This window comes from Poeciliopsis prolifica, unplaced genomic scaffold, assembly GCF_027474105.1.
Source record: "Poeciliopsis prolifica strain line A6 unplaced genomic scaffold, Auburn_PproV2 SCAFFOLD001, whole genome shotgun sequence".
In the NCBI taxonomy this organism is placed as follows: Eukaryota; Metazoa; Chordata; class Actinopteri; order Cyprinodontiformes; family Poeciliidae; genus Poeciliopsis; species Poeciliopsis prolifica.
In genome coordinates, this window is record NW_026562376.1 from 23,482,948 (window position 1) to 23,508,691 (window position 25,744).

At 41.3% G+C, this 25,744-nt stretch overlaps 1 protein-coding gene across 4 annotated transcripts in view; it reads right to left on the reverse strand.

The window, feature by feature from the left end:
* The window catches only part of LOC129362806 (transcription factor SOX-6-like), a 137,490-nt gene that overhangs the window by 29,042 nt on the left and 82,704 nt on the right, over positions 1–25,744 (reverse strand). For all 4 annotated transcript variants that reach the window (XM_055034565.1, XM_055034578.1, XM_055034556.1 and 1 more), the window contains 4 exons: positions 23,344–23,516; positions 20,206–20,274; positions 7,369–7,489; positions 5,483–5,562 (listed from right to left, as the gene is read on the reverse strand). In XM_055034565.1, the coding sequence (XP_054890540.1) occupies positions 5,483–5,562; positions 7,369–7,489; positions 20,206–20,274; positions 23,344–23,516 (443 nt within the window). The remainder of the gene's footprint in view (positions 1–5,482; positions 5,563–7,368; positions 7,490–20,205; positions 20,275–23,343; positions 23,517–25,744) is intronic.

A 25,744-nucleotide genomic window follows, 5' to 3' on the forward strand; every position in this document is an offset into this window, starting at 1 on the left:
GCTGTGTGTGGAAAGACTAATTGCAACGTCTCTGCTTTCATAGAAAGTAACAATGACCTAACAACTGTTTTTGTCTCCATATCAGATGGGTTTTTTTTTTCCCAGAAATGGAAAACATTTCAATAACGTAACAATAATAATAATAATAATAATGATGATGATGATGATAATAATAATAACAATAATGCATCCAGAAGATGATGTTTCAGAAAATTGAACCCTTGTAAAAACTCAGGGAAAAAACTCTGATCTCTTTCAACCGTCAAGCACAGTGATGGACGGCTGATGATTTGGGCTCATCTGGCCACTTTGGAGTCAACGAGCTGATCACAAACGCCTTGCTATTAACAAAGTCAAATGTGAGGCAATCCATAAAGCGGCTGAAGCCTGTTCGACACTCAAACTGACACAGAGGGAAGATGCAAAAAAAAGTCAGGAATCGAACCCCGGATGAGGAATATAAGTCTCTGAAAATGGGATGGCCACGGTACCACTACCCCACACATCGCCACAATCAGTTTTATTAGGTTCTGATACATAAACACTAGAACTGATAATTAAAAAAGAAAGACTAATAATAAAGTAGCACCGTAATTATGAGCTTGAGAGAGAAATCAATTCTGGGAGAATACTGAGATTAAAGTCATAATTCTGTCAGAAATAAAGTCAGGAATGTTATTTGCATGATGTGCAAATGTTATTCTCTATAATTTTCTATTTGCTGTAAAGTAAAAAAAAAAAAAAGAGGCTCATCGTCAGAGTCTTATCATGATCACTTTCAACAAAAGCGATACTGTATAAACAATGTCCAAACATGCTGGAAGCCACTGCCTGCTTCTCTCTCCCTCTCACACACACAAAATCCCCCAACAATCCCGTTTATTCCATCCTAAACATTTCCCCGCTCTCCCTGTCTCCCCGCCTTTCTTCCCCTTTTTTTTTTTTCGGTTTCTGCCTGATGAGAAGCTTCCTCTCTCATTCAGGTTCCTCGCCGCCTCTCGGTCTCTGCGAGCGTCTTGAATGTGAGCGACGTTTGCGCCTCTGACATCACGCGCCCTCTTTACCTCTCGCGCGCCGTGCGGCTCCTTTTGATCATTTCAAAGCCAGGAGTGGGAGACAGGAGGGCTCCGACACCCCCGCGGCGAAGCGCGGCGCTTTGCTAAGTCAATAGCGGCTAATGAGTTCTCCGATAAACGAGAGCCACAATGCAAATTGAATAAAGTGAGATAAAGATTCTTGTGACATCTAAAAGCCATGCTACGGTAACGAGTGGAATGATGAAGCTGTATTGTTGGAGAGTGAAATAAAAAAAAAAAAAAACTTTTTCTTAAGGATTTTTGTCCTTCCTGTGTAGGTAAAGCAGGAAGGCTCGATTTGTCAAGATCTCAACCGCCTTCAGAGAGCAGATCTGCTTTTTTTCTTCTTCTTCTTCTTCTTCTTCTTCTATCCCCTATTTTTCATTTTGCACAATCCTTTAGCCTTGCGAACATGTTGTATGATAACTATTAGGGATAAGTGCTATTTTCAAACCACAGGTGTCAGGGAGCCGTTGAATAAATGTGATGAATTGCCGGGGCCAGGTGTTGTGCTGGTGGGGTGGAATTCCTCCGTCAGTCATCATTGCGGCTTTTGTCTGATACAACTGACAGGCAGCGAGTAAGGAGGATAACCTATTAGCGTCGGTCCACCCAGCTCTATCTTCAAACGCCGTGTCATGTTGTCTTAAAGAGCTCCTGGAACGCCGCTAAGCGTCAAAAGAAAACACGAGGAAAGCTGCAACCTGCGCCAATTCATGCATGCTGGGGGCCCTCCAGCTCCCGATTGTACTTTCCACTTAAAAGGGGAAGAAAAAAAAGTTCTTCAGGAACATTTCGAGCAGAGCACAGGAGATCAAGCTAGCATATTGTACAGAGATCAGAGTGGTGTTGAATTCTTAAGCTGCCTTTTGTCAACCTGTTAACCATGCTGCCGTTATGAATGTTAAACTTTGTGTAAATCCCAAGGTCCTCTTTCATAATTATATCCATCAATATCAGCTCTTGAGTTTAACAATAGCCTTCAAGCGTCACGCTATGCAGATGATGGGATTGTGTTCTTGCAGACAGTTTCATTAGCCGCCGTTGATGAAGATGTGCAGAATATATTCAGATGTGTTCCTCCAATGGCTTGACCTCATGTAATGGGTGGCATCAATGAATTTCTGGAGGTCATTCAGCCAGGCTTCATTGAGATCTTTTATTCTGGGGGAGAAGAGTGAAAACAAATCCACCTCCTCTTCAACTCACTCTCCCTGCACTCCAGCCCCGCAGCAGCGCCGAACGACGCTGTGCGGGGAAAAGGGGAGGAGCTACGAGGGCTGGAGCGAACGATGGAAGCCCAGGAGACACAAACGAGGCAGAGTGCAGACAGGCGACCCCCGCCGCCAAAAACAACAAATAAAAATAACTGAATAAGATAGGGCCATTCCGCCTAACAGAACTGGAGTAAACGAGGTTTAACAAATCAGGTTTTTGTGACGCTTCGCTGGCTCACACCTTTACGGATCAGAGGTCAGGACTTTGCGATGGCCACACCAAAACGTAGACTTTGTTACTCAAAGTTCTCTTCCTGATAACTTGCCCGATGTTTTTTGACTTTCCGATCATGTCAAACCAGAAAGCAGAGCACCTTAACATACATCCAGAGGCGAGCCGCCATTTAACTCAAAAGTGTCAGTTAACCTATCAGAGGTTTCCAAAGCCGTGACATCATCATCTGGGCTTCCCCTCACTGTTTGAAGAGACAGTAGCCATTCTTATGTAAACATTTTATGTTGAAGACATTCATAAACAAATCTCTGCCATATTCTGTCGCTCAATACTGTCAAATTTAGCAAATGGAAATACTCTGGGTAATTCTAACGGAGCTCAAACAAGAGACGTTTGCTCTGATTTAACTTCAAACCGGGAGAGAAACAAGTGTATTCAGTGTATGTGAACTTCTGGTTTTAACTGTATATTGGAGCTTTTTGGCAACAATGATGAATATGGAGAAGGTACCTAAGCCCCACTGTTAACATACGGTGGAGCATGATGTGTTGAAGAGTGTGTGTGTATGACAGGTCCTTTAAAACGGTAAATAGACACTCAGTCACCATCAGGTCTTTTAACAGTGGAACAATCCAAATCAACACAGAAACAAACTCATCCTCCTTCTTCTCCATCTCAGTGTCCAGCAGAGTGAGCTGAGCAGAAGAAAGAGCATAACGGGAAACCCAGAGCTCCGGCTCATCCGCAGAGAACTCACAGTTATACGCACCAAACTGCATCAGCCCTTTTACATTTTCTGGTATGAAATTATTCTACTTGCTGTTGTACAAGATATAGTTGAATTTAATTTATTTTGTGCCATTCTACACGTCCTTTCCAACGACGTTGTCCCTGAAGGCAACACAAAGCCTCTCTGTAAACCACAAAACACAAGGTTTTTGGTGCTGTGCCCTCTTCACCTCAGGACAAGGTTAACATGAACCTGAGTTTTATTTAGTTTATTCTCTTCCAGTCCTTCCAATCAAAAATAGTTGTTTAACAACTGGTTTGAGGTCATTGCTGACATTTCCAACATTCAAAAAACACAACCTTTAAACTTAGTTTTCCGAAACTGTACTTCATATAAATGATGATTAAGGCGTCAGTATTGGAAGAAGATAGGCTTCGGCATTATCGCAATGTTGGCAAACATGTGTATAACACCAATTTTATGTTGTCTCTGCAAAAAAAATGTAACATTTCGATTATTACAGTGATTTGGATTCTAAAGTTTAGATATCCCGAACAGACAACTTGTCAAAACAAAATCCCTGCAAATTGTTTATAGCAAAATAAAATCTCAGATGCTCAATGCATGATAGTGCAATACATACTGGGTCAACTCTCCACATCATGGAGTTCAAGTTTCAATCACTTCCATGACCACATGTGAATAAAATTCAAATAATTCTAAAAGTATGAATGAGGATGGCCAAGATTTTCCTTAAATGACCTCCAAATCCTTGTGAAAGCTTTCTCAGAAGAGTTGAAGCTGCTGTATTTGCTAAGATTAGGTCAACATTTAATGGCCTGATAAAGGGTTATCGCTCCAGTTACTATGTGTGAAAGCAAATTCCTCTGCCAAAAATAACATTTCTGAAAGCTTTGGTTGATGAAATGTTAATACAACAACAAAACAAATCAACTTAAAGACTGCCATTTCTCTGGGAGACTCTTCTGTTGACAAGATGAAGATGACTGAGAAGAGAAGGTATCTTACCAAACAACATGGCAACAAGTTCCAGCAGTACTGACACCGAACTTCCTCTAAGTGCGAGGTACATGCTCACAATTAGAAACTATTTGGTTCAAGGTCACTTGCTTCTGCCTCAGTCCATATAGTGCATGTAAATACGTGTAACTCCGGAACAACACTGCATGTGTCTCTGCTCCGCTCTGCTGCTCACTTCACCAACAGACCAGAGCCTTTCCTGACCACCCATATACAAGTATATAAGTATACCTATATATTTAGTAATACAGCAAGTATTTTGAGAAATTACTAGCTGTCCTGGTGAATTAGTTTGAAAATACAGACGCTGGTCTTGCTGTTTTCCAGCTGGAGCAATGGGATTTATAAAGATCGACTCTGCACTTGGTTTAGTGTCTGTCAAAAACAAAATGGGATTGGTTTTAAATCAACAGCAGAACATGTCTCTAAACTTTTTTTTTATTGATTCCCAAAGAAGTAAACTTTACTAAAACAATACAATGTCATATTGCAAATTGCAATACCGAAAAAGGAAATGGTAAATAAAACAAGCGTCCCTACTTCCCAGGGAAAGATTACAACATTAAAAATGCAAAATAGAACAATGTGGAAGACATGTACAAATATTAATCAAATAGTAAGAAATAGGTACAAATATACAAACTAAAATCATAATGCTAAATAGTGATAAAGTGTATTATCAGGGCGGTTTTATCAAACTTGGTCTCTAACTAAACTAAACTCAGACCTTCTGAGTTTCACAGTGACGTGATTCACCCTGTTTTTCCAAAACAAGCTTAATTGTTTGGTTTTGTGATTGAAAAAGGCTGTTATGTCTTTTTCAATTTTATAAATGTCAAACATTATATCCAGTCACTCATCTGGTTTGGTTGCTTCGTCAGCCATTTTTCTTTTTTGGTATAGTAACAAAAAAAAGTTTTGGATTGTCGACTTTGACAGATGCTGTTTTATCACCAGCTGAAAAAATGCTTCCAAGTTAATTCGACTATATCTCACTCAATCACCAGTCCATGCTCTTATCTGCCACCACTCTATTACAAAGTCCTTGTCTTTGTGCAATTTTACATAAAGCCTTGCTTTATTCAGATTTAAAAAAAAAAAGAAAAAAAAAGAGTCAATTTATATTTTAAAACATTTTGATGAGGTTTTGGTTCAATGGAGTGTCAAGGCGTTGCCCTCTTACCTGCAGCTGTAGCGGGCTGAGTCCAGAGGCCGCCGCGGCTGCCATTGTCGACGGAATGAACTGCATTGGGTAATTCTCACCTGGTGAACAACCAGAGACGACGCGTGTTAGCAGAGAGAGGTGGGGACAAAGTTCAGCACAAGAACAAACCTGCTCTTTACCTTCAGACCCGTCTCGTTCTCTCCGTCTCGCTGCTTTGTCTCCTTCCCCCCGCTCATGTTTTTATACATAAACACAAAGGGTCAGGAATGCTTTATTCAGAGGTTAATAAGACTCACTGTCTGCACACATAAGTGCTCGAGACGGGGCTGAGCGGAGCCCGCTCAATGGGATGCACTCACCAGCTCATAAGCGAGTGCCATGTATAAACCCCTACTGTTTGTCCTTAAAAGGCTTTTCATGTCCAGGTCTTTGTTAAAAACAGATCGAAGCAAAAAAAAAAAAAAAAAAAACAGAGTGCACAGCGATGGCGTTTTAACGCCTTTTTCTTTTTAGTTTTATTACTTTTTCTTTCTGTTTGCAGCCTTGCGTCCGACTTTACCGATACGAACCGCGGAGGCTCGCCGCTAACCTGTGTCAGGCGAGCGCCCGGAGGAATGTAGGGGGGGAGGAATGCGAAGGACGAGGGAGACGCAAAGAAAGCAGGTGGCGCGTGGGATCCTGCAAAAACAAGATTGCAAATTGTGCGTGACTTTGCGTGAGGGTGTGGCCGCAGACGTGCTGCGGAGGTCGAGCTGGAGAGAGAGATGTGCCGCGACACGCTACGTGTGCGCCTTCCTTCATCGAGTTTTCACTTTCAGGTGGTCAGCATGTTCTCTGAACACCTTCACATTTTGTCACAATCCACAGCAAAGTTAGACGTGATTTGGTGAGTTTTCTTTCATTCACAAAACAAAAGCAAATAAGTCATTGTGACGTGGAAGGAAACTGATATAGAGCTGTCAAAGTTTGTTCTTCCAAATAAGTGTCTGAAAAGTGTGGCATCTATCTGCATACATCTCTCCCGAACTAATGTTGTGTGCAACCATCTGCATCTGTCTGTTAGCGGATGTCTGTGCCAGCGTTGCACATCGAGTCAGTGAAATGTCTGCCTGGTTTTCTTCACAAATTAGCTCCAAATTTGGCAAGGCATACATCTTGTGTCTATCTAGATTGTGTGGTACTGGACTACCTATCCATCTGTATGTCCATATAGCTATCCATCCGTCCGTCTAATAAGATTGACGTGAGCCAGAAACACATGGCTACTTATCAGCAGCTCATCACCATAACCCAGGTCACTAAACGCCTGTTTGGGGGGAATTCTTCTGAAACTTTGAGACCTGCTTCCTCACTGATCGTTTTTGCAGAGTGCCAACATTGAAACAGCCACATCTCCCTCATTTAAAAAAAAATAAAATAAAATTCTGTGTTTGACATCATTAAAAATTTCAGAATACACATTTTCAGAATCAGTAAATAACTCAAGACGCCTCCCGATGAGACTTGTTCCTGATTTCGCCGTGGCCAGTTACAAATGTCCAGTCGGTGGATGCGATGGGGGGACGGGGTGTGTGTGTGTGTATGTGTGTGGGTGGATGTGTGTGTGTGTGTGTGTGAGAAATTCCTCGTTGCAGATGTGCAGAGCGACTGACATGCTCTGCGGTTGCCACGAAAGAGATGTTCCAGTCGGCTCTGTGTCCAAATGCATTGATCCTGAAGTGAATAAGCGGAGCTTGTAAATCTCTCCGCTCATTTCCAGAACATTCCTTACCTGACACACCTCATTACTGTCAACTAGAATGTGTGTGTGTGTATGTGTGTGTGTGTGTGTGTGTGTGTGTGTGTGGGTGTGTGTGTGTGTTGGAGGGTGAGGGGTAGAGGAGGGGAGGTGCACATAAATATACCTGGCTTGTAGGACATGCCGGGCGGGAAGAGGAAGCCTTGTTGTGCGGCGGCGGCGGCAGCCAGAGAGCGCTGGTCGTGTGGGAACAGGGGGATCATCAGAGGAGGCATGTGACCCTGGACCTGAGGGGGAGTCGGACCAAGAGGGAGAGGCTGAGGCCAAAGCTTGAGAAAGAAACTGAAAACACGTTTGCGAGCACCTCCGACGCCACAAACAGTTGCTACCGACTTCAACAATTTCACTGGAGATTTTGTTCCATTTTTTTAGCCCAACTTAAATTTACTCCAACACATTTCAAATAGAAACTCTAAAAGTGTGCATGGCTTGTAATTTTGTTTTTGCTGGTTTAATAAGAACTTTTTCAATCTAAAGCGTTGTCTTAGAAAGGCTCTGTTTCAAAAGAATTCACCTTTTATTGGAGAAGCAGAATCTGCTTTAATCTGGTTGCTTTTTAAATGTGGCGTACCCCAAGGCTCTGTTTGGGCCCGGGTCTTTTTATGCTGAACACATACGCCTCGGATAGATGACAGATAAATATAACAAAAATGTCCCGTTACTTTTCTGCAGATGCAAATACCGTTCTTCTTCACACTGTCAGTTCCTGAAGGGTAAAAGTGAAATTACAAACTGGTTGAAAAAACAAAACAAAACGCCATCCAACCGGACTTTAAGACGACTAAATGCCTCATTGCCAACACCAGGCTTTCAAATTCTGACTTTAAGAAGAATAGGTGTCGTTTAACAAGATTACAGTATTATGGAAATATTGCCGAACTAAGAGGGTTGGTATTGAAGCAGGAGCTTGAGATAGTCAACGAAGCAACTGCAGTGCAGTTCTCATGTGTATCAACAAAAAGCATCCTCGAGAAACTTCAGTGGGTTCAAAACTCTGCAGTAAAACATCAAACTGGAACCAGCAGCAGATCCTCACTAGGTCAAGCTTTTCCTTCCACCACTGGATTGTTGGGATCAAAACCTCAAACTCCACCCGCAGAACGTTTTTCACACTTCCAAGAGCAAGATATGAACGTCTGCAGACTAACCCTCCACTGTCTTTATGCACTCAACTTCAGATACCTGAAGACTTTTTTAATGACATGAGTTTTTCCCGAAGAACTTTTTTTCATTCTACTAATTGTCATTTCATTTCAGGTTTTAGCTCTATCTTTGTGAACCACTTACCGATTAATTACTTCGTTTTATTAGTGAAAGCTTTTAAAAGTCCTACATATATCAGACTAAATAAAGACTTCACTACATTTTGTGCCTAATAAATATTTTCAAAGCAGGCTTTGTACCTGAAATTAATTGGCTGTATGTGTCTGTTTTTGTGCTTTTAGTTTTGGAGAAAGTCTCATGCATGAAAAAAATTAAAATAGAAAGAAAAAGCACCAATGCACGAACAAAAAAAACAAAACAAACAATTCAAGACATCAAGATGGAAAATGAAGATTCATATACATAAAAAGAGCCTTACAAAAAATAAAGAATATCAATCAATGGTACATCGTGTAAAAATGCTCGAGCCTTAAAAGTTTGAATGAAGACTTCAGGAAGCCAAGCAACAAATGAAGACGTACGTTCTTGAGGGGTGAGTGTAAAAGCGTTGAACAAATGCCTGAACAACAACGGCGAGCGTGAAGAAGCTGCCTTTCATGTCTGCTTGAAAGACTTTTTAAAACTGCTTGTTTGCCTGAGTTACGGCGCTGGCGGGTCCGACTGAAGGCAGCGTATCAAAGATGACCCTGCGGGAGTCTATTAGGGTTAAACCAACAGTCTGTACTTTCCCTCTTGCCCTTTATCTCATCCTTTTCTCTTTTCATTAATTTTTGTCTGACTTGTGAGGAAAAAAAGAAGAAGAAAAGAAACAGACACCATTTGTGCCTCTTGCTCTTTTTACTCACCCATCTCGTTTGTGAGTTTTTCACCTGAAAGACGTTCAACAACAGCCTAAAGGCCTAAAGTGATAAAATGTTAACTAGGAATGCCTTAGATATGAGCTGAGGAGTTTTACTCTCTCTCTCTTTATATGTATTTAAGCTTAAAATAACATTTAAAAATGCAAGCTAAATGCTATTACATTGGCTGCTTTTGAGGAAACTTGTTAACTTGCTTACTGTAAATTTAATGTTCATCAGCTGGTGTTACTTTAAATAGTTAAAATCAGACGGCATATTTAAATACCTCTCTGCATTTCAAAATCCAAAATCCAACTCCTGTAAGGCTAAAAGCAACAGCCATGATAACACTGGGATGAGCCAAGCCGAGATTGATGCTATCAAATTTTTAGCGTCAATTTGTATCATTTGCATACATGGAGTAGTAAATGATACAACTCTATCGTTCACATCGTCACATAGATAATCTTAGGAATTGTAAAACATCTGTTGTTGACATCTTGGTATGTGTGTATGTGGGGGTGGGGGGTGAAAATCTGACTCAGGTCCCAAAAAAGCTTGTTCCGGCCCTGCAGTTTCTTTTTTTTTCTCTCTCTCCCTTTCCTAGTGAATCACATTTGATCATTTTCAAACTAAGCATTTTGTGCTTTTGCTGCTAAAACCTCAACATGGCTAAGTCCTTTTAAAAAAACAAAACATTGTCCTCGGTGTGTTTCCCCCTCTATTCGTCTCTTTTACTGCCATTCATTGATGACCCAAAGCCCCTCCGCTGAGGGCCCCACTGACCCGTCGGTGGCCTTCATAACGAGCCGCCGGAGCTCCGCCGATCCCCAGACCCCTGCCGCGCCGCTGCCCCTCTGGGGCGACCCCGTATGCAGCAGGGAGGTTTAAACAGCATGACTAAACAGAGACGCTCTGCTCCCAGCCTTCTGAAGAGCCAGAATTATCATCTGATTAATAATTAGATCAACAGAAAAGTAATTGGACTTTAAATTAATAATGCCAACACTTATTTATCTATGAATGCATATATGTATGTCCTTTTGATCTGCGAGATGAACGAGTACCCCATATTTATAGATGATCGGCTTGTTGACGCTGCAGCAGAAGTATGAATCTTTTCTGGCGGCGGAATGAAAATGTTGAAATAAATACGGCCGGAATTTGAGTTTATTTATTCATATGGGGGGGATTGTTTTCTTTCATAATGAAAACTGCTCTCTTCTGGTCAGGTTCCACTTTGGCTCATTACATCGACCCAATGGGAAGTTTACAGATAGAGTAAGTTCCAAAAGATGACCAAGGCAAGTGAAAACACACCCACTGCATCACACGTCCCCTACTTTACTGAAGAGTGGGGTTGGGAAGCTTTTCTGTTTGACCCCAAACACACCATCTGATCAAAATCCATATTCAGTTAGATGGCAAGTGGAATATGAAAATATTTCTCTGCAACAGTATTGGTGAATATTGCTGCTGGAGTTCGTTCAATCATTGGTCAAATATTTCTCGCTGACATCATAATCAGCCTGAATAATATCATACAAATGTTGTAATTGCGATATTGCACTGTGATGTTGCATCATGATTCAATAAATGTGAGCTTTGAAGGTTTATTGTTATTGTTCTTCAACTTCCAGCCCACTGTGTGCAGCAGACAGTCGGCATTTCTGAGTGTCCTAAAATCTCTGAACTCCTGATGGCGTTTAAATCACCACAGGTATCAAAAACTGTCAGGTCCTGACAGATTTTACATCCTTACAGTGCAGAGAAACAACAGGTTGGAAGTTATCTGGCATTTTCAGTGTCACATTATGCTACTGCAACAAACTAAGTTTATTTTAAGGCTTTTTACAACATGTTTATCAGAGGCTTTTATGGATTTTCCTCTTTCTGCTTAGTGACAGTGCGTTTAAGAGACGAAGGCAGCAATGATTGATTATTTTAGCAATCAACTCATCAATCAATCACTCTGATTGATTGATTAATTTATCAATCAGTCCAAAAACTGTCACATTTTCCTAGTTTTACTTTAAGATCTTCACGCCTTTTTTTCCACAATACACAAGAAAGACATCAAAAGATGGAAACAATCAATTTGATTCCTTTTTTAAATAAGAAAATAAACATTTTATGGCCTAAATTGCAACAACACGCCATTCCTTAAGTGAATTTGACTAACAGAAAACACACTGACAGACAAAGATGTTTTAATGTTAAATAGAAAATGCACTTATATTTTGTACAGTTTGGATGAATTACCGCTCTCAAGATGTTGTTCTTTTCAGCAAACTGCCCACACTTTTAATTTTTTTTGGATTTTGCATACTCCAGTTAATGATTAATCGATTAGTAAATTAGTTGTTAATTATTTCAATAGCTGATTTGTCACAATTAACCAGATTAATCACGGTGAATTGGATAATTCACAATTAAGGCAATTAATTGGATTATTCATGATTAATCCAATTAATCGTTTCAGTGTTACGGTTTTGATGATGGATTCAAGCTCATATTAGTCCACATCATCAGGCTTGTAGAAAGCAGAGCCTGTCATGCTTATTACATCCAAACATTTGTTTTTTCCTCTATTTTAATCACAAATGGAAAAACGTGTGCTTAGCAAAAAAAAAAAAAAAAATTAAGTCTGTCTATTCCATGTTTGCTGCTGCTCGTCTTAATAAGCCACAGTTACAGATTTTTAACTTGACTTCACGTGTTTATCAGCTGACTGGCTCTTCGGACCGAGTCGTTTACATCACCCTAAAGAAGATCGATATCGATTGAGGCACCAGCCGTGCACACTGGTGGCTGTTGCACTGTTGGGGCATTTCTACACACACATACGTACAAACGCTCCCATAAAGATAAGAAGTCTGATGTCTTGTGACATGCCGAGGCGAGAAGGAAAAACGAGTCCGAATGGCTGAAAACACCACCCCCCCAAAAAAGAAGAAGAAGAGGAAAGGTGTGTGTGTGTGTTGTGTGTGTGTGTTGTGTGGGTTTTTTGGAGTAGGACAAAATGCTCCCATTCATTGTGCTCCTCTGGGAACATTGGGACTGACTGGGGCAGCTTCTCCAACGCAAACACACAAAGATCTCCTTTTACTGAGGGGAGGGGCGGCGAGTGGGGTGCTACTGGATGAATGGTTGGGGGGGCGGGTGGGGGTGGCGGTGGGCCCCCCTCTGCTTAGCCCCTAAGAAAACACAGAGTCCCCTTCCTCTAACTGCCCACCAGACACACACCGACATACACACCTAGGCAGCGTGGAGCATGTGTACACACTCAGAATTAATGGGGCTGTTGTTGGAAGGCCGGAGGGGCGGGGTGCAGAGGGCGACGAGTGTGTATGCGTTACGTCTTTATGTCGACGTGATCGAGGAAGAAAAATATGGTGTTGTCTGGCAGGTACCGACTGTGACACCTGACCTGGTCCATCACTCAGACTGAGGCCAGCCTACGTAAACCTGCAAAGAAATCATCGCCAACGCAAACAAAAAAACTCTGACTGACAGGCGACCCTGTGGGGGTGGGGGAAGATAACAGCACAGTTTTAAATTGTTTTACAGGCTAAACGTATGCGCGATATAAACTCAAATCGGGATATTTCGTGGTACGTTTGTGATCACGATAAGAGTAACGATAACAACTGTTTGCTACATCGATTTCTAGGTAACTGCATTCATGTCCCTACAAACACATACTGCTATTGACGGTGTTCCCTTTTGTAATGTGTTTCTCTGGGACCTGGGCAGCGTGGAGCATGCTCCGGTCATGCTCCACGCTGCATGTAGAGAAAATGATTTGTTTCAGTAAGATGCCGACAGTAACTGTATTTTCAAATGTATTGGCATTTCCTCATGGATTTATTGAACAAAATTGGGGGAAAAAATATCAAAACTATCAATCCTGACAATAAAGACAGTCTTCGGCTATTTTAAACTTTATTCATGGGAATTTATTGTGATGCTAAATCAAAATTTCTATCATGATAAATATCATGTATCATGGTAAATGACACAATGGACGCCCACCTTTAATTAAAAGCTGTCACAGTTCTACTTTCTACAGAAGTTTTGCTTTTTATTGGATATAAATATTTATGATCCCAGCTTTGGAATAACAGAGCCTTGTTTCCCTTCACCTGTTGCTGCACACTGCCAGTCAGCTGGCCGAAAGAAGGCTCTTAAATTAACAAGGAAGATGAATTCCACAGCTTTGAAGCATTTCAGACACTTCAGATTTGTGGATTTTTTCTGTTTTACGTTACCAGCACACCTTTTTTATTTACTCCACAATACTCTGATGTCCTGAACCTTTTTAGCCAGTTCAAACTGGAAATGTCTCTAACTTTATATTAGCAGACATTCACCACCTGCTCCTTCATAAGAGACCATTGTAAAGTATGAGCTCTTTTCCTTGCCCAGCGTCCATTTTACTAAGCTAAATTGAGGTTTGTTTTGGCTGATGGCTGCACCGGTCCCTCCCAGACATTTCCCAAAACACTTCAAGACCTGTAAATGCAGCATGTGACCTTCAACGGCCACAAACAGCAGCTTCCTCCAGTCTTGATGAACGTTTAACAGAGTCAAGTGGCAGCAGCTCCAGTAGACTGGTACAGATCAATCTACAGCATCAACCAATTGCTAACTTTAGCTTAGCGACATGGACGGCGTTTGGCTAAGGAAACAGTGATGAACATGACAGCAGTGAAAGGAGCTTCACAAAAGGTCAGTGGCAAATGTACGACACAGTATGAGGGCCACGCAGGCAGAATACAAGACTACATTTCGGCCAAAACAACTCAGAAATTTTGAGATTAATCTCAGATTTTTTTTTTTTTAAACACAGATTTCTGAGCTTGAAAATTTGCTAAAAACAAAAAAAAAGTGAAATTTTGATATTGATCTCAGAAATTTTCAAGAAAAAACTTTGCCAATTTCCAAAGTTTTATAAGTCTAAAATTTGAACTTTTAGAAACTTCTTGAGTTTCAGGAGTCAAAGTTGTCTGACTTTTGAAACTCAGAAATGTCCATGTTATTGTCTAGACAATTTCTCAGATTAATCTCAAAAATCCAGATTTTTTTTCCAAGCACATTTTTTATTTTTTATGCCTCAGAAACGATCATATTTGTTCAAATTAAATATTAAGATTGAAACCTCCCGACTTCTTTCCAGCAATGTTTTTTTTTTTACTTTTAAAACTGAGAAATGTTCCTGCTTTTTCTAGGAAATTAGTTTTTTTTTTGGCATAAATCCACTCCTTTTTCAGCCTACAAAGCTCCTAATATACTTCCATACAACCGTCACATATTAGTCCTATCAAAAATCCTGTTCTGTGAGTTTTACAGTGTTGTAAGATCTTTTTTTTTTCATCTTGTTCTAAGTTTAACAAACATCTGCATATAAAAGTTTTATTCCATGATTACAGCGGCTGAACTCGGTTGCCAATGTGAGCCTTACAGTTGCTCAGGCTGGAAGCGTGTGCTGACTTAGAAACTGCATATTCATCTAACAGCCTCTTGGCTCCTCAAGAGTTCTTGTGCGTATTTGTGAGCGAGTGGATTGCTGTGCTTGTGCTTGTCTGCTGCCCTGACGGCAGAAGAGCTATTGGCTCCGGTTCAGACAGTAAAAACGGCTGAATTACAGAGGGCGATACGCTATCAAGACTAATAAAATAGCCAATCATTTAGTCCTCGTAGACTGCTGTTTGGAGTTTAGCACACAGAATATCGCTCATTTTGATCAATCGCTACGTCAACAGCCAAACAGAAGGGGTTGGAATATTGTAAAAAAAACAAAAAAAACACAAGACATGAGATGAAGAATAAAAACAGGAGACGAGAAAGCCAAAGTCGGAAAAGACGGAGGAGGGCGGGTGAAGGAGGAGACAGAGGAGTTATAAATGAAGAACAGAGAGGAGGAGGAGGAGTGCGGCTTTGCAGTCATTAATTAGCCAGTTAGCTAGGGCCCGGGCGGTGCGGTTAGGGCCTGCGTCTTTGTGGGCCTGAAGGAAATGGGCCACATATGAGAGCCATTATAGGAACTGACTTAACAAAGACACATGCCTGTCAGCCACCAGGCTGGGCTGGGCCACTCGGCTCATACGGCACACACAAAGGGCCCCGCCACCGCTAGGAGCGCGTGTGCGTACGTTGTTTGTGCCGGAGCAAGGCATGAACTGTCCACATGTGCGTGATTACGCGTTAACGCCAATTGTCTCTTCTTGGCAAAGCGCTGAAAACAAATGCGCACGTGATTTCCTCCGGTTTGGCTGTTCTGGCTTACTTGCATTTTTCAGCTCGTCAAGCTAATTTTAACTCCAGACAAAAGGCGACGTGAGTAAAGGCGAAGGTGCACCTGATCTAAGGGTTTGAAACTGACAGGCTGCAGGGTTTTTTGTTGTTTCATCGATAAGGGCAAAATGTCAGCAAACTACCACCGCAATGTCTCACTGTTGTGATATTTTCTTAGTTGACAAGTATCATCAGTCAGCAGGATATTTAGACAAAAGTCTTGAGTGATCATCGATATGTGAGGTGAGCCTTTGTGTTTTCGCTCAATCTCTTTCTTCATGCCGAGTCGTCAACGCGAGCGCCGTTTCCATTACAAAGTGGCACAAAACGTTGATATTCCTCTAAGGTAAAAAAACAAACAACACAATTTCGGAATTGCTGCGTTTAAATGAAATTAAAAGCACGATCAGAATCACATGAATAAGTTTGTTCACATTATAACTCAGTATCAATATCATCCTCATGCCACTTTCTGTCGTCGGCTTCGTATTTTTGGAAAGTTGGTCACATGACACGTCTGATGAGGAAAAAGTGTTTCCACTGAAACTCGCTGCTTTTGGTCCAGCCAAAAAGCCGGCTAAAAAAAAACTTGAGTTCATTGTTTTTTAACTGGCGTGTTTCCATCAAGCAAATTTATTTTGTCATTCCAAATTGTGCAATTTTAAGGTGAATGGAAATGCAGCCAATGAACTTCAGTGAAACACCTGGTGTCTGCAGCGCTTCACATGTTCTGTTGTGATCTTTGTAACTCTTTCCAGACTGATAGGTGTCAATAACCGGGTTTCCATCAATTATTTTTTGATGTGCATTTTTAAGTGTTCCGTTACAAAAGGTGGACATAAACTGTACAACGTCCAGCAACAATCTCAATCTTCCAAAACGAAGATTTTCACGTCCGATAAACGTGGTTGTTGGCTTTTCCCAAAAAAAAAAAAAAGAGCTAATGCGCTAACAGGGTGGGAAAGCATTCTGAGCTCAGATTACTGATTTCTTTCCTGTTCTTTCTCTGCGTCTCCAGACAACGTGTAACATCGCCAATACCAACTCGACCAAAAGGCAACACATTCCTAAAAACCTCTGTCTGCTTTTCGTAGATGTCTGGTCCAGGCTAGTTTGCTCATTCTACTTCTCGTTTTGTTACAGTCCTGCAAAGTGTCAACATCTGGCAGAATTAGGCTTTTTGTAGCGTGGCTGATTCGCTCCAAACCAGAAGATGGAAATGTTTTATCTCTTTTTTTAGGACATTTTAAAAGTTTGCTCAAAATTTACATCACAATTCGACATAAACATAGCTAATGACGCGATTAGTCATGTTTCTTGGATCTCTTTGGATCGGGCTTCGACATGTTGCATGTTCAGCTGACTTCATGTTGTCAGACGGGTCCCGTGTAATTATTTTTTTACTCCCAGCCTGGATGTGGCTGATTAGACTAAACCAAAAGAATTAGACCAACTAAAGTTGTTTATATTTTACCCAAGAAGGTCACTACTGTCTTGAAACCAGTTTGAAAACTGGTTTTAAAACAGTAATGTTGGTTTTGGATTGCTGTTTTTACCATTATCAGATAACATCATTTGAAAACTGCGACTAACCATTACTTCAGTAATTGATTAATCTATCGATTCATGATTAATCAATACATCGATTAACAAAAAACAAACACATCCTGCAGATTTTCCATGAAACTGTTTAAGCCTTTCTTGTACAATATCAGAAATATATACATAAAAAATGTTTTGATTCTTTTCAGCAAATATAATTTCTTTTAGTCTACGTACTGCAGTTAATGATTAATCGATTGCAAAATTAGTTGCCGATTACTTCATAAATTGATTAATCACAAAAACAATTAATAGCTTACGCCCTGATTTATATGTTTACTAATGTACGCTTTGTGTTATATTAGATGTCACTTGATGATCTGAAACATTCAGGTGTCCTAAAAACCCAGCAGACTCTATCAGGAGGAAAGTGATTTATTTTTTCCCCAAGCCTTGCATTTGTTGGCTCCTCTGTGTTCACGTTTTGTAAGCGTATCTAGCAGAATGAGGCCTTCGGAAGCATTTCTTTAACCCCTGCTCGTCTCCTGCTGGCTTTCTGAACCATTTAAAACCACATGACAGGAAACCTAGGACACTTTGAACTCCGCTCCGCCCCACATGAGCTGACAAACACGTTCACACCATGCAGGGAAACAGGAACATGTACAATAAAAAACAACAACTAAACAAACAAAAACAAAAGCGTTCCGGCTTGTTTCGAACTTCTCTTGATCTGTAGCATGTTAAAGTCCACAATGACACCAAAAAAAAAAAAAAAGTACAAATAAAAACGTTCCCTGTAAGCGCTGTTGCTGGGTTGGTTTCGTTACACAGGAGGCTTTGCGCGAATAAATGTTCCACTTTGCGCTGATCTATTCTTCGCAGCATCTGGACGAGATTTAGCTTTTCTCTGAATTGAGATGTGAAGGGGCGGCGGGGCCGAGGCTGAAACAGTAGCAGTCGGTCAGCTCCTCTGAGCATTGGCCTGAGTGAAGCTCAGGTCTGGAACTGATAAGTGGAACCAGACCGCCGCCGCGCTGCCTGTGTGTTTAAGGCCCAACACACATCCGACACAGCGTAAACAGCCCGTACCCCAGCGACTAAACCCTGGAGCTTAGCCATAATAACTCTACACCTCCGTACAGTAGACCCACCATATGCTTCTCGCTAAGTCGGGCCGGCTGTGCCAAGACGGGGCTATTGTTCTTTAAATAAACGACAAAAAGTTGCTGTAACCCCGCCGTCGGGGGGTTGGGGCGGGTGGAGGGATTTATTGCTAAGTGGCTTTTAAAATGAAAACAAATGATTTCTCCCGGCGTTCTGGAATGTTGCACAGAGAGACAGAGAGAGAGAGAGAGAGAGAGAGAGACAGAGCAAGAGAGAGAGAGTTGTGGAAGCATGCTGGGAAAAAAAGAACAAGCGCAAAGCGGCAGCTACACAGCTGATGCTCCTGAAAGCCCCACGCAATAACGAGGCGCTACGGAGAGTTGTTTTCCGCACGTCTCTTCATCCTCAAAACCAAACATGACACAGTATCCGCCGCCTCACAGCGTGGAAGAGGATCCGAGCGGCGGAGGGGTATGTGGGGGGGAGGGTGACGGGAGGCTTTATGGTCTCGCTCGTTCTCCCCCCGGGGGCTGAGAATCCTAATGAAGTCCGATCGCAGCTTTATTAAGATCCAAAGGTGGGGTCTCGCAGTAAAAAGAGGAGAAAAAAAAGGAAAAACTTAAAGAGTGTGGGAATGGGGGGGAAACAAGCCCTCATTAACTCTATCACACCTCCAGAGCGGCAGGGAGACGTGACGGGGGGTAAAGCATCGCACGTCGCAGCGCTGAGTGTGTTCGGCTTTGGCTCGAGAGGTGATTTAATTTAGCCTGCGCGCTAAAACAAGAGTGAAAAAATAAATAAATAAATAAGCAGATCAAACGCGGAGCAAATTTCCCACGTGGCCATTAGCCACAGTGTGCAAATTTGACAGCGTTTGGCTCACAGTCGGGGGTCATTTTGGTGCCGAGTCTGGATGCAGTGGTTTGGAACGGAAGAGCCAAACCAACACGATACGACTTCAAAACAAGAGAGGAGGCGATACGAGGAACACGACTGATGAAAGTTACGAGGAAAGCTGCAATTTGATCAAAAAGTCTATATGAAAAAAGAGAGTTTTACATGCTAATGCACAAGGACAAACACATGCTGAATAGTGGAGTCAGAGGAGAGGAAAACAAAACGCAGGCAGGTTTGGGAATTCTGGGATGTTGATCTTGGAGCAATCGATGCAAAAAGTATCATGCCAGCAGGTGATCTACAGACAGACAATGGTTTCAGTTTTTATTTGGTATAAAGGCTAAATCACCAAGTTGGGAATGACTTTCTTAAAGGGGCAGCATTATGTTTTCCAGCTATTTTACAGAACAATCAAGTAAGTTACGTCACCTTCAGTTGTATGCTGTGTATATCAACTATGACTTCAATAAAATTTGACTTCATAATTTAATGTCTCTCTGTTTAAAAGTTCCCACTTTTTCTGAAACTCCACCTCCAGGACTTCATCACATCATGGCTTTAGAAATGTTTCATATATATTCCTCTGGATTTGAAAAAAATCATCTGCTTTGATCGATAGATTCCCATCATTAACATTAACTGTGTCAAATTTTCAGAAGAAGAAGCTCCTAAGCATGGCTGACATAGTGCTGGTTAAACATTCTCTAAAAACAGTCACCTTTTTTTATGCATCTTCTCTCTGCATCTTCTCACTTTCTTTTGCTTCCATTTAAATTTAAATTAAAACAGAGTTGAGGTAAAGCAGGACAGATACAGAATAAACCAACTAAAAATGGCTGGACTACAGTCGTAAATCCTAATCTAATGTAATTCTTCCACTGTTTTGAGTGACCTCTGCAAACACAGATGGGGCTTTTTAAACATATTTTACTTTTGGTATGTCCAAATTGAATGTAAGATCTCAGTTTCACAAACTATTCCATTTGGACGTGGCCTGCAACGAAGGAAGGGTGACGCAACATCAACAGCAAACCAAGAGTGAAAGATGTGAGCAGAAACGTGTTTTGAAAAATGAACAAATGCGTCTGCCGACTAACCTGAATCTGTTGCTGGAGAATGTTGATCTTGTGCTGCTGCTGCAAAAGCTGCTGCTGTTGTCTGGCAATCTGCACACACAAGAGCAACAAAAGATGGCGTTCTTTGTGACAACTTGTCGTTGACAGAGCTCATGTCAGAATTTCATATGATCTGGTAAAATAAAAACAAAGAAAAAAAACTAAAATATCTCAACGTTTCTGCTGTAGCCAGCTGATGTCAGCGTTTTAAATTGTCTGTTAAAGTAAGTTTAACGAAATATCATGAGCAAAAGTGTGAAAACGAGCAATTTCAGCTGGACAACCTGTTGCATAAGTATTTAGTATTTTCAATTAGCCGGGCTACCAAACAAGTACATTAGCAATAAACCGTTTGGTTCCTCTGTGGTAAGAAGAAATAATGGCAGCAATAAAAAGATAAAAACATTTTGTAAACAATGTCAGAAATCCACTGCTGGCTAACAGCTGGCTAACCATTAGACCGCTGAAGTTAGCATGTGCTTCATTGATTCCTAACCTGAAGAGCTAACTGGATCCCAGTTATAAATTCTTACAGTGGTGAAAACTGAACTGGATGAAAATACACTGATCAAAGATTATTGAAAAAATTATCATTTTTATGCTGCTCTGATACTAGAACAAATTTTGACTGATAAAGTATGAAATATGGACAATTTTGGAACATTTGGGTCGTCGGTAGAAAATGAGCAAAAATGAAAAGAACTCTCTGTTGCAAACTAGCTAACAGTTAGCCAGTTGCTAAATGTATCTAACTGTTAGCAACTGGCTAACTGATAGTGACTGTTAGCTAAAATTAGCATCAGCATTACACATTGGTAACTTTAAGAAAGTGATTCCCAAAGATTTTCTGGGCCCTCCTATGCATTACGATAAGATCCAGCCCCCCAAAAAAGAAAAATAAATCAACTGGGCACACATCGTTCAAGCAGACATAAACCTAAACACATATTTTGTTTTCAAACTGCACTGAAGTTTATTTCACACTTCAGGTTGCAACAAAACACACTACAAACCATCACCCTCCACCCACCACCAGAAATGGCACTGCACCCCTTTAGGGGGCGCGCCTCACACTTTGGGAACTACTGCCTTAAGGGGTGTTTCACTATATTTTTAGGTAAATGTTTAGAACTTTATGATTTCTACTTCATAAATTCCAAGTTGTCATACTGATTAAACTTGGATTGAATTATTCTATACTTATCACACATTGATTCTATTTTGTGAAATCGAAAGAAAAGCAAAGGAGAAGAATCTCGTATCGTCTTCAGAGCTAACTGCTAACTGTGAAAGATGAAAAAAAAGTAATATAAAGCTGTGGCTCACCTGAAAAGAAAAAAAAGAGAAAGAGATAGAAAAAAAGCATGTCAGTCATGAACTCCGTATATGGTGGATGTCAGATGGCTTTTGTTGAAGCTACTTGACCATGTGAGGTCGACGACACGTCCAACATCTAACCGGTGGAAGTGTGGGTCATGAAGACATCTCAAGTTACAATAAAGCTTTGAGACTGACATGTTTACAACACCTTGAAAACATTTGGACCCCTCTTAAACACAAGCAGCCATCATCTTCATTAACGTGAGATCGCTGAATGTCAAACTCCTCTCGTTAAAGGCTCTAGTGTTGTCCAGTGATGGCTGCCAGGACCTGCCAGTTGTAAAAACTCAGACTCCTCAAAGGAGGGAACTTGTCGGTCGACCACCTCCACCCATTTTGAGCAAAAAAAAAAAAAAAAAAAGGAAGAGAGAGAGAGAAAAAAAGGAAAACAGCTGCTTCTCTCTCCTTTTTCTTTTTCTTGAGGAATCGTTTAGTATATTTATTCCGAAACATAATTACAGGCTTCTGAATGGGAGGCGGCGCCCCATTTGCACACATGTCATATTTCATTAAAAGCAGATTTTTCTGGGGTTTGTCTGTAGGGCATTATCCTATCAAGTCTCAACAGCCAAATGACTGGCTGATATTGGAATCTGTCTTTCTTCTCACTCTCCCCACTTCGCCTGCTCCTTTGTAATGCTCTGAAAGGTGGTATGTGTTTTGATGGGAGGTGTGGACGTGTCCAAACAGAGCCTGTCGTATGCCAGCCCACGGTGACATGTCGACAAACAGCCAAAACAAAGAGGAGCAGCGCACCTAAAACACCTCTCTGCTTGTGTTTGCTCTCTCAAATGTTTAGTCATTGACCTGAAGACTCACATCTGGATTAACACACTGCAGCCACACGTTTTAAAGTCAGCAAAATAAAAAAATTACATAAAGTAAATCCATAAAGAATGTGTACGTGCACGGGAAAACAAAACCCCCAAGAAAGTACGCTTAAGGGTATCGGAGGACGACGTGAAGATTACCAAGGCGTGATTGGGAGTTTTATAGACTTACTTAATAATGTGAAGAAACCGAGCGATTCCTTAAGCCTGACCACATAAACAACTTTTTAATAGGAGCGCATTAAACTTAAGTAAGACTAATTTTGCTAATTACACATAGCAGTACCAGAAAACAAAGCAGAGATCAAATATAATGACAATAAAATGTAGAAAGAAGAAAACAGGTTTTCTCTTTGGGAATCCTCACCATTTTAGGAAAGCATAATATTTCCTTGAATAATTTTTGCCTCCTGTAATGCAACTAGTACAAATCAGTCAGTCTTTCGATACGTGTGTTGAAAGTTTTGTTGATTTGTTTATGCATTCATTTCTAAATGAATGTGTTCCTTGATGGTGATCTGAACTTCTGACTTGGACTCGATTTGCAAAAACAATTCATTCATATTCAACTTAGACTTACATTTACTGCACATCACAGTTTGGATTGGGCCTAAAAGCATCAATTACAGGCCTTGGTCCTAAATAAAGTTTTGAACCTTGGGACCCATCAGACCTATCAAAATCCAAATTGCGTTCACATACATATGTTGGCTGGATTTGAATTTGTTTGGCTTGGCTGGTCTACAGCAAAACTGATTTTCATTATCTACATTGATACATCTAGAAATACTTCTCGTTTGAAAGTATCAGTTAACTTTGACATGAACAGGTGTATTTGACATCTTCTGAGTGGAGCTGGCCGAACCGTTCAGTGCTGATGCCCACCAGCACCGGACCGGACCGTTCATACCTGCTCCTGCTGCTGCCTGGCCAACTCCATCTGCTGTCTCTGCTTCTCTAGCTGCGAGGCGGCCATCTTCTTTTGCTCGTCATGGGCGGCCAGGAGCTGCTCCCGCAGACTGATCAGCTGACCGATCATGGTGGAAAGCTGGTGCTCCTTCTCCTTGAGCGACTCGGGCGTACCTGGAGACATATTTGTTTTACTATGAGGCCATTAAACGAAACACAACAGTGACGGTTGCTAAGATCACGTCAAAATTCCCGGAGAGTGAAAAACTCATGGAGATTCATCTCAACAAATCAAAATAGAAAAGTTGAAAGCCAGATGCTAACATGATTAGGAAATTCTCCAGAGTCAGGAGTTCTTTTTCTTTTTCTCCCAAATGTCACAATGGAAGCACTCCTTTCACAGATACCAGCACAAAAAACAAAACAAAAAAAAACAAAACAACTTGTTTGGCCCCATGAAAAATGCTCATACCTCAATTCCCATACATCTTCTGACTTGTTGTTACATCTCACTACTTATTATCTTCTGTCTTGTCCCTACACGCCATCAACCAGTGTCTGCTCACAAGAACAATAAAATTAGATTGAGTTCACCTTTTGAAAATGTCTTGGTGTTCAAGACAGAAGACTTTTGTCGGGTTTATGATTTAGACATTCTTGAGAGGTTTGTGGGCCGACACCAGAAACATTCCAGCTTTTACTCCGCAGCCATAACACTTCACACGGCAGCAAAGACAAAAGCCGAGAAGGTGTGACTAACATTTGCCTTTTAATTAACAAAGGAACAGAACATTTCAGTAGAGCTGGAAGGAATATTTCTCTCTATGCCCTTGTGTCTTTCATAAGCTTTACCTGACTTATTAACACCAATTCTGGTCAACAGTAAGTGGATCCATTTGCACCCCTCCCCCTCTCCCAGGGAGAAGGAGGGGAAAAAGTGTAAATAAAAATCTGCAAAAACTCACTTACTTTATTATTATTAGTGAGGATTAACTGACAGCCGACTCTCTCTTAGAAGGGACGACGGCTCTTTAGCTCGGTTGAAAGAAGCTGGAAAGTTGAACCAAACCATCTCTCCAGGCTCAATCATTTCTCAGCAAACAATCAAACCACTGCACAACCACAAACATCCTCATCCGTCAGCAGCGGAGGAGTCGACAATACGCTGCAGCCCTAAATTCAGTGGCAGCAAGTCCAGCTCTAAACCCTACAGGTCCTCGGAAATCACAGAGAGAAAGTAAACCAATGAAAAGGGAGAAAATGTCTGTACTCATTATCTTCAACCCCTGCGATAACGTTAAATGGCATCCAGTATGTTTGACACTTATCGCTGACTTCATTGACTGCTGTGGTGAGGCGTTACAAATGAGGAAGCTGTGATGTTACCAGGACAAGGTGATGTGGAAGCAGCATCATGTCTACCTAATGCAATGAAACAACAAGAAGTTGAACTGGGTGTCCATTAGTAGTCTTGTGCATGCCTGAGTTCATCTCATAAGGAAAAAATTTATTCATTTTTACATTTATTATTTAAAAAAAAACAAAAGAAGGCATCAGGTGACGCATCTGCAGCCTGTATAGTAAGAGGAGTAGCCTCGAAACTTTTGTGGTTGTGTCTTTGCAGAAGTACATTTTTTGACATTTTTCTAACTTTCTAACAAGTTCTAGAGCTCAGATGCAGCTTCATTCATTTTGATTGACTGCATGTGTGTGTGTGTGTGTGTGTGTGTGTGTGTGTGTGTGTGTGTGTGTGTGTGTGTGTGTGTGTGGTAGGGGGGTTGGGGGGTGTCCCTGGTTGTACGTAAATCTTGCACATGGACTGAAGTTTATCATGTTCAGAAGTTCCAGTCCTTGTGTGTGTGTGTGTGTGTGTGTGTGTGTGTGTGTGCGTGGGTGTGTGTGTGTGTGTGTGTGTGTGTGTGTAAGGTCTTGCCTTGGGGCCATGTAGGGAGACTGTTGGGTGGCCCCCAACACTACCTGCATACTAACAAAGTCTCCATTGTGGTCTTGTCAGGCCACTATTGTACCCCAGACTGTCCTCCAACACAGACACACACACTCTTATACACGCACACACACACACACACACACACACACACACACACACACACACACACACACACACACACACACACACACACACACACACACACACACACACAAGCAGAGAAATCACCCCTCAGCAGCCCTGACTCAAAGACAACATTCTTCTTGTCTCGTTGCTTTTTAAGTTTTCATTTTCTTTTTGATTCTTACTTAAAGTCCTGCACATTGCAGTTACCTCCAAGTTCAGATTCTCCCTAAAGCCTCGTCTTTCTTCCCTTTGTGTCCCGTTGTGATTTACCCCGCTCTCCTCTGGTTTTCTCACTTCCATCTTTTCCACATTTGTGTCTCATTTCATT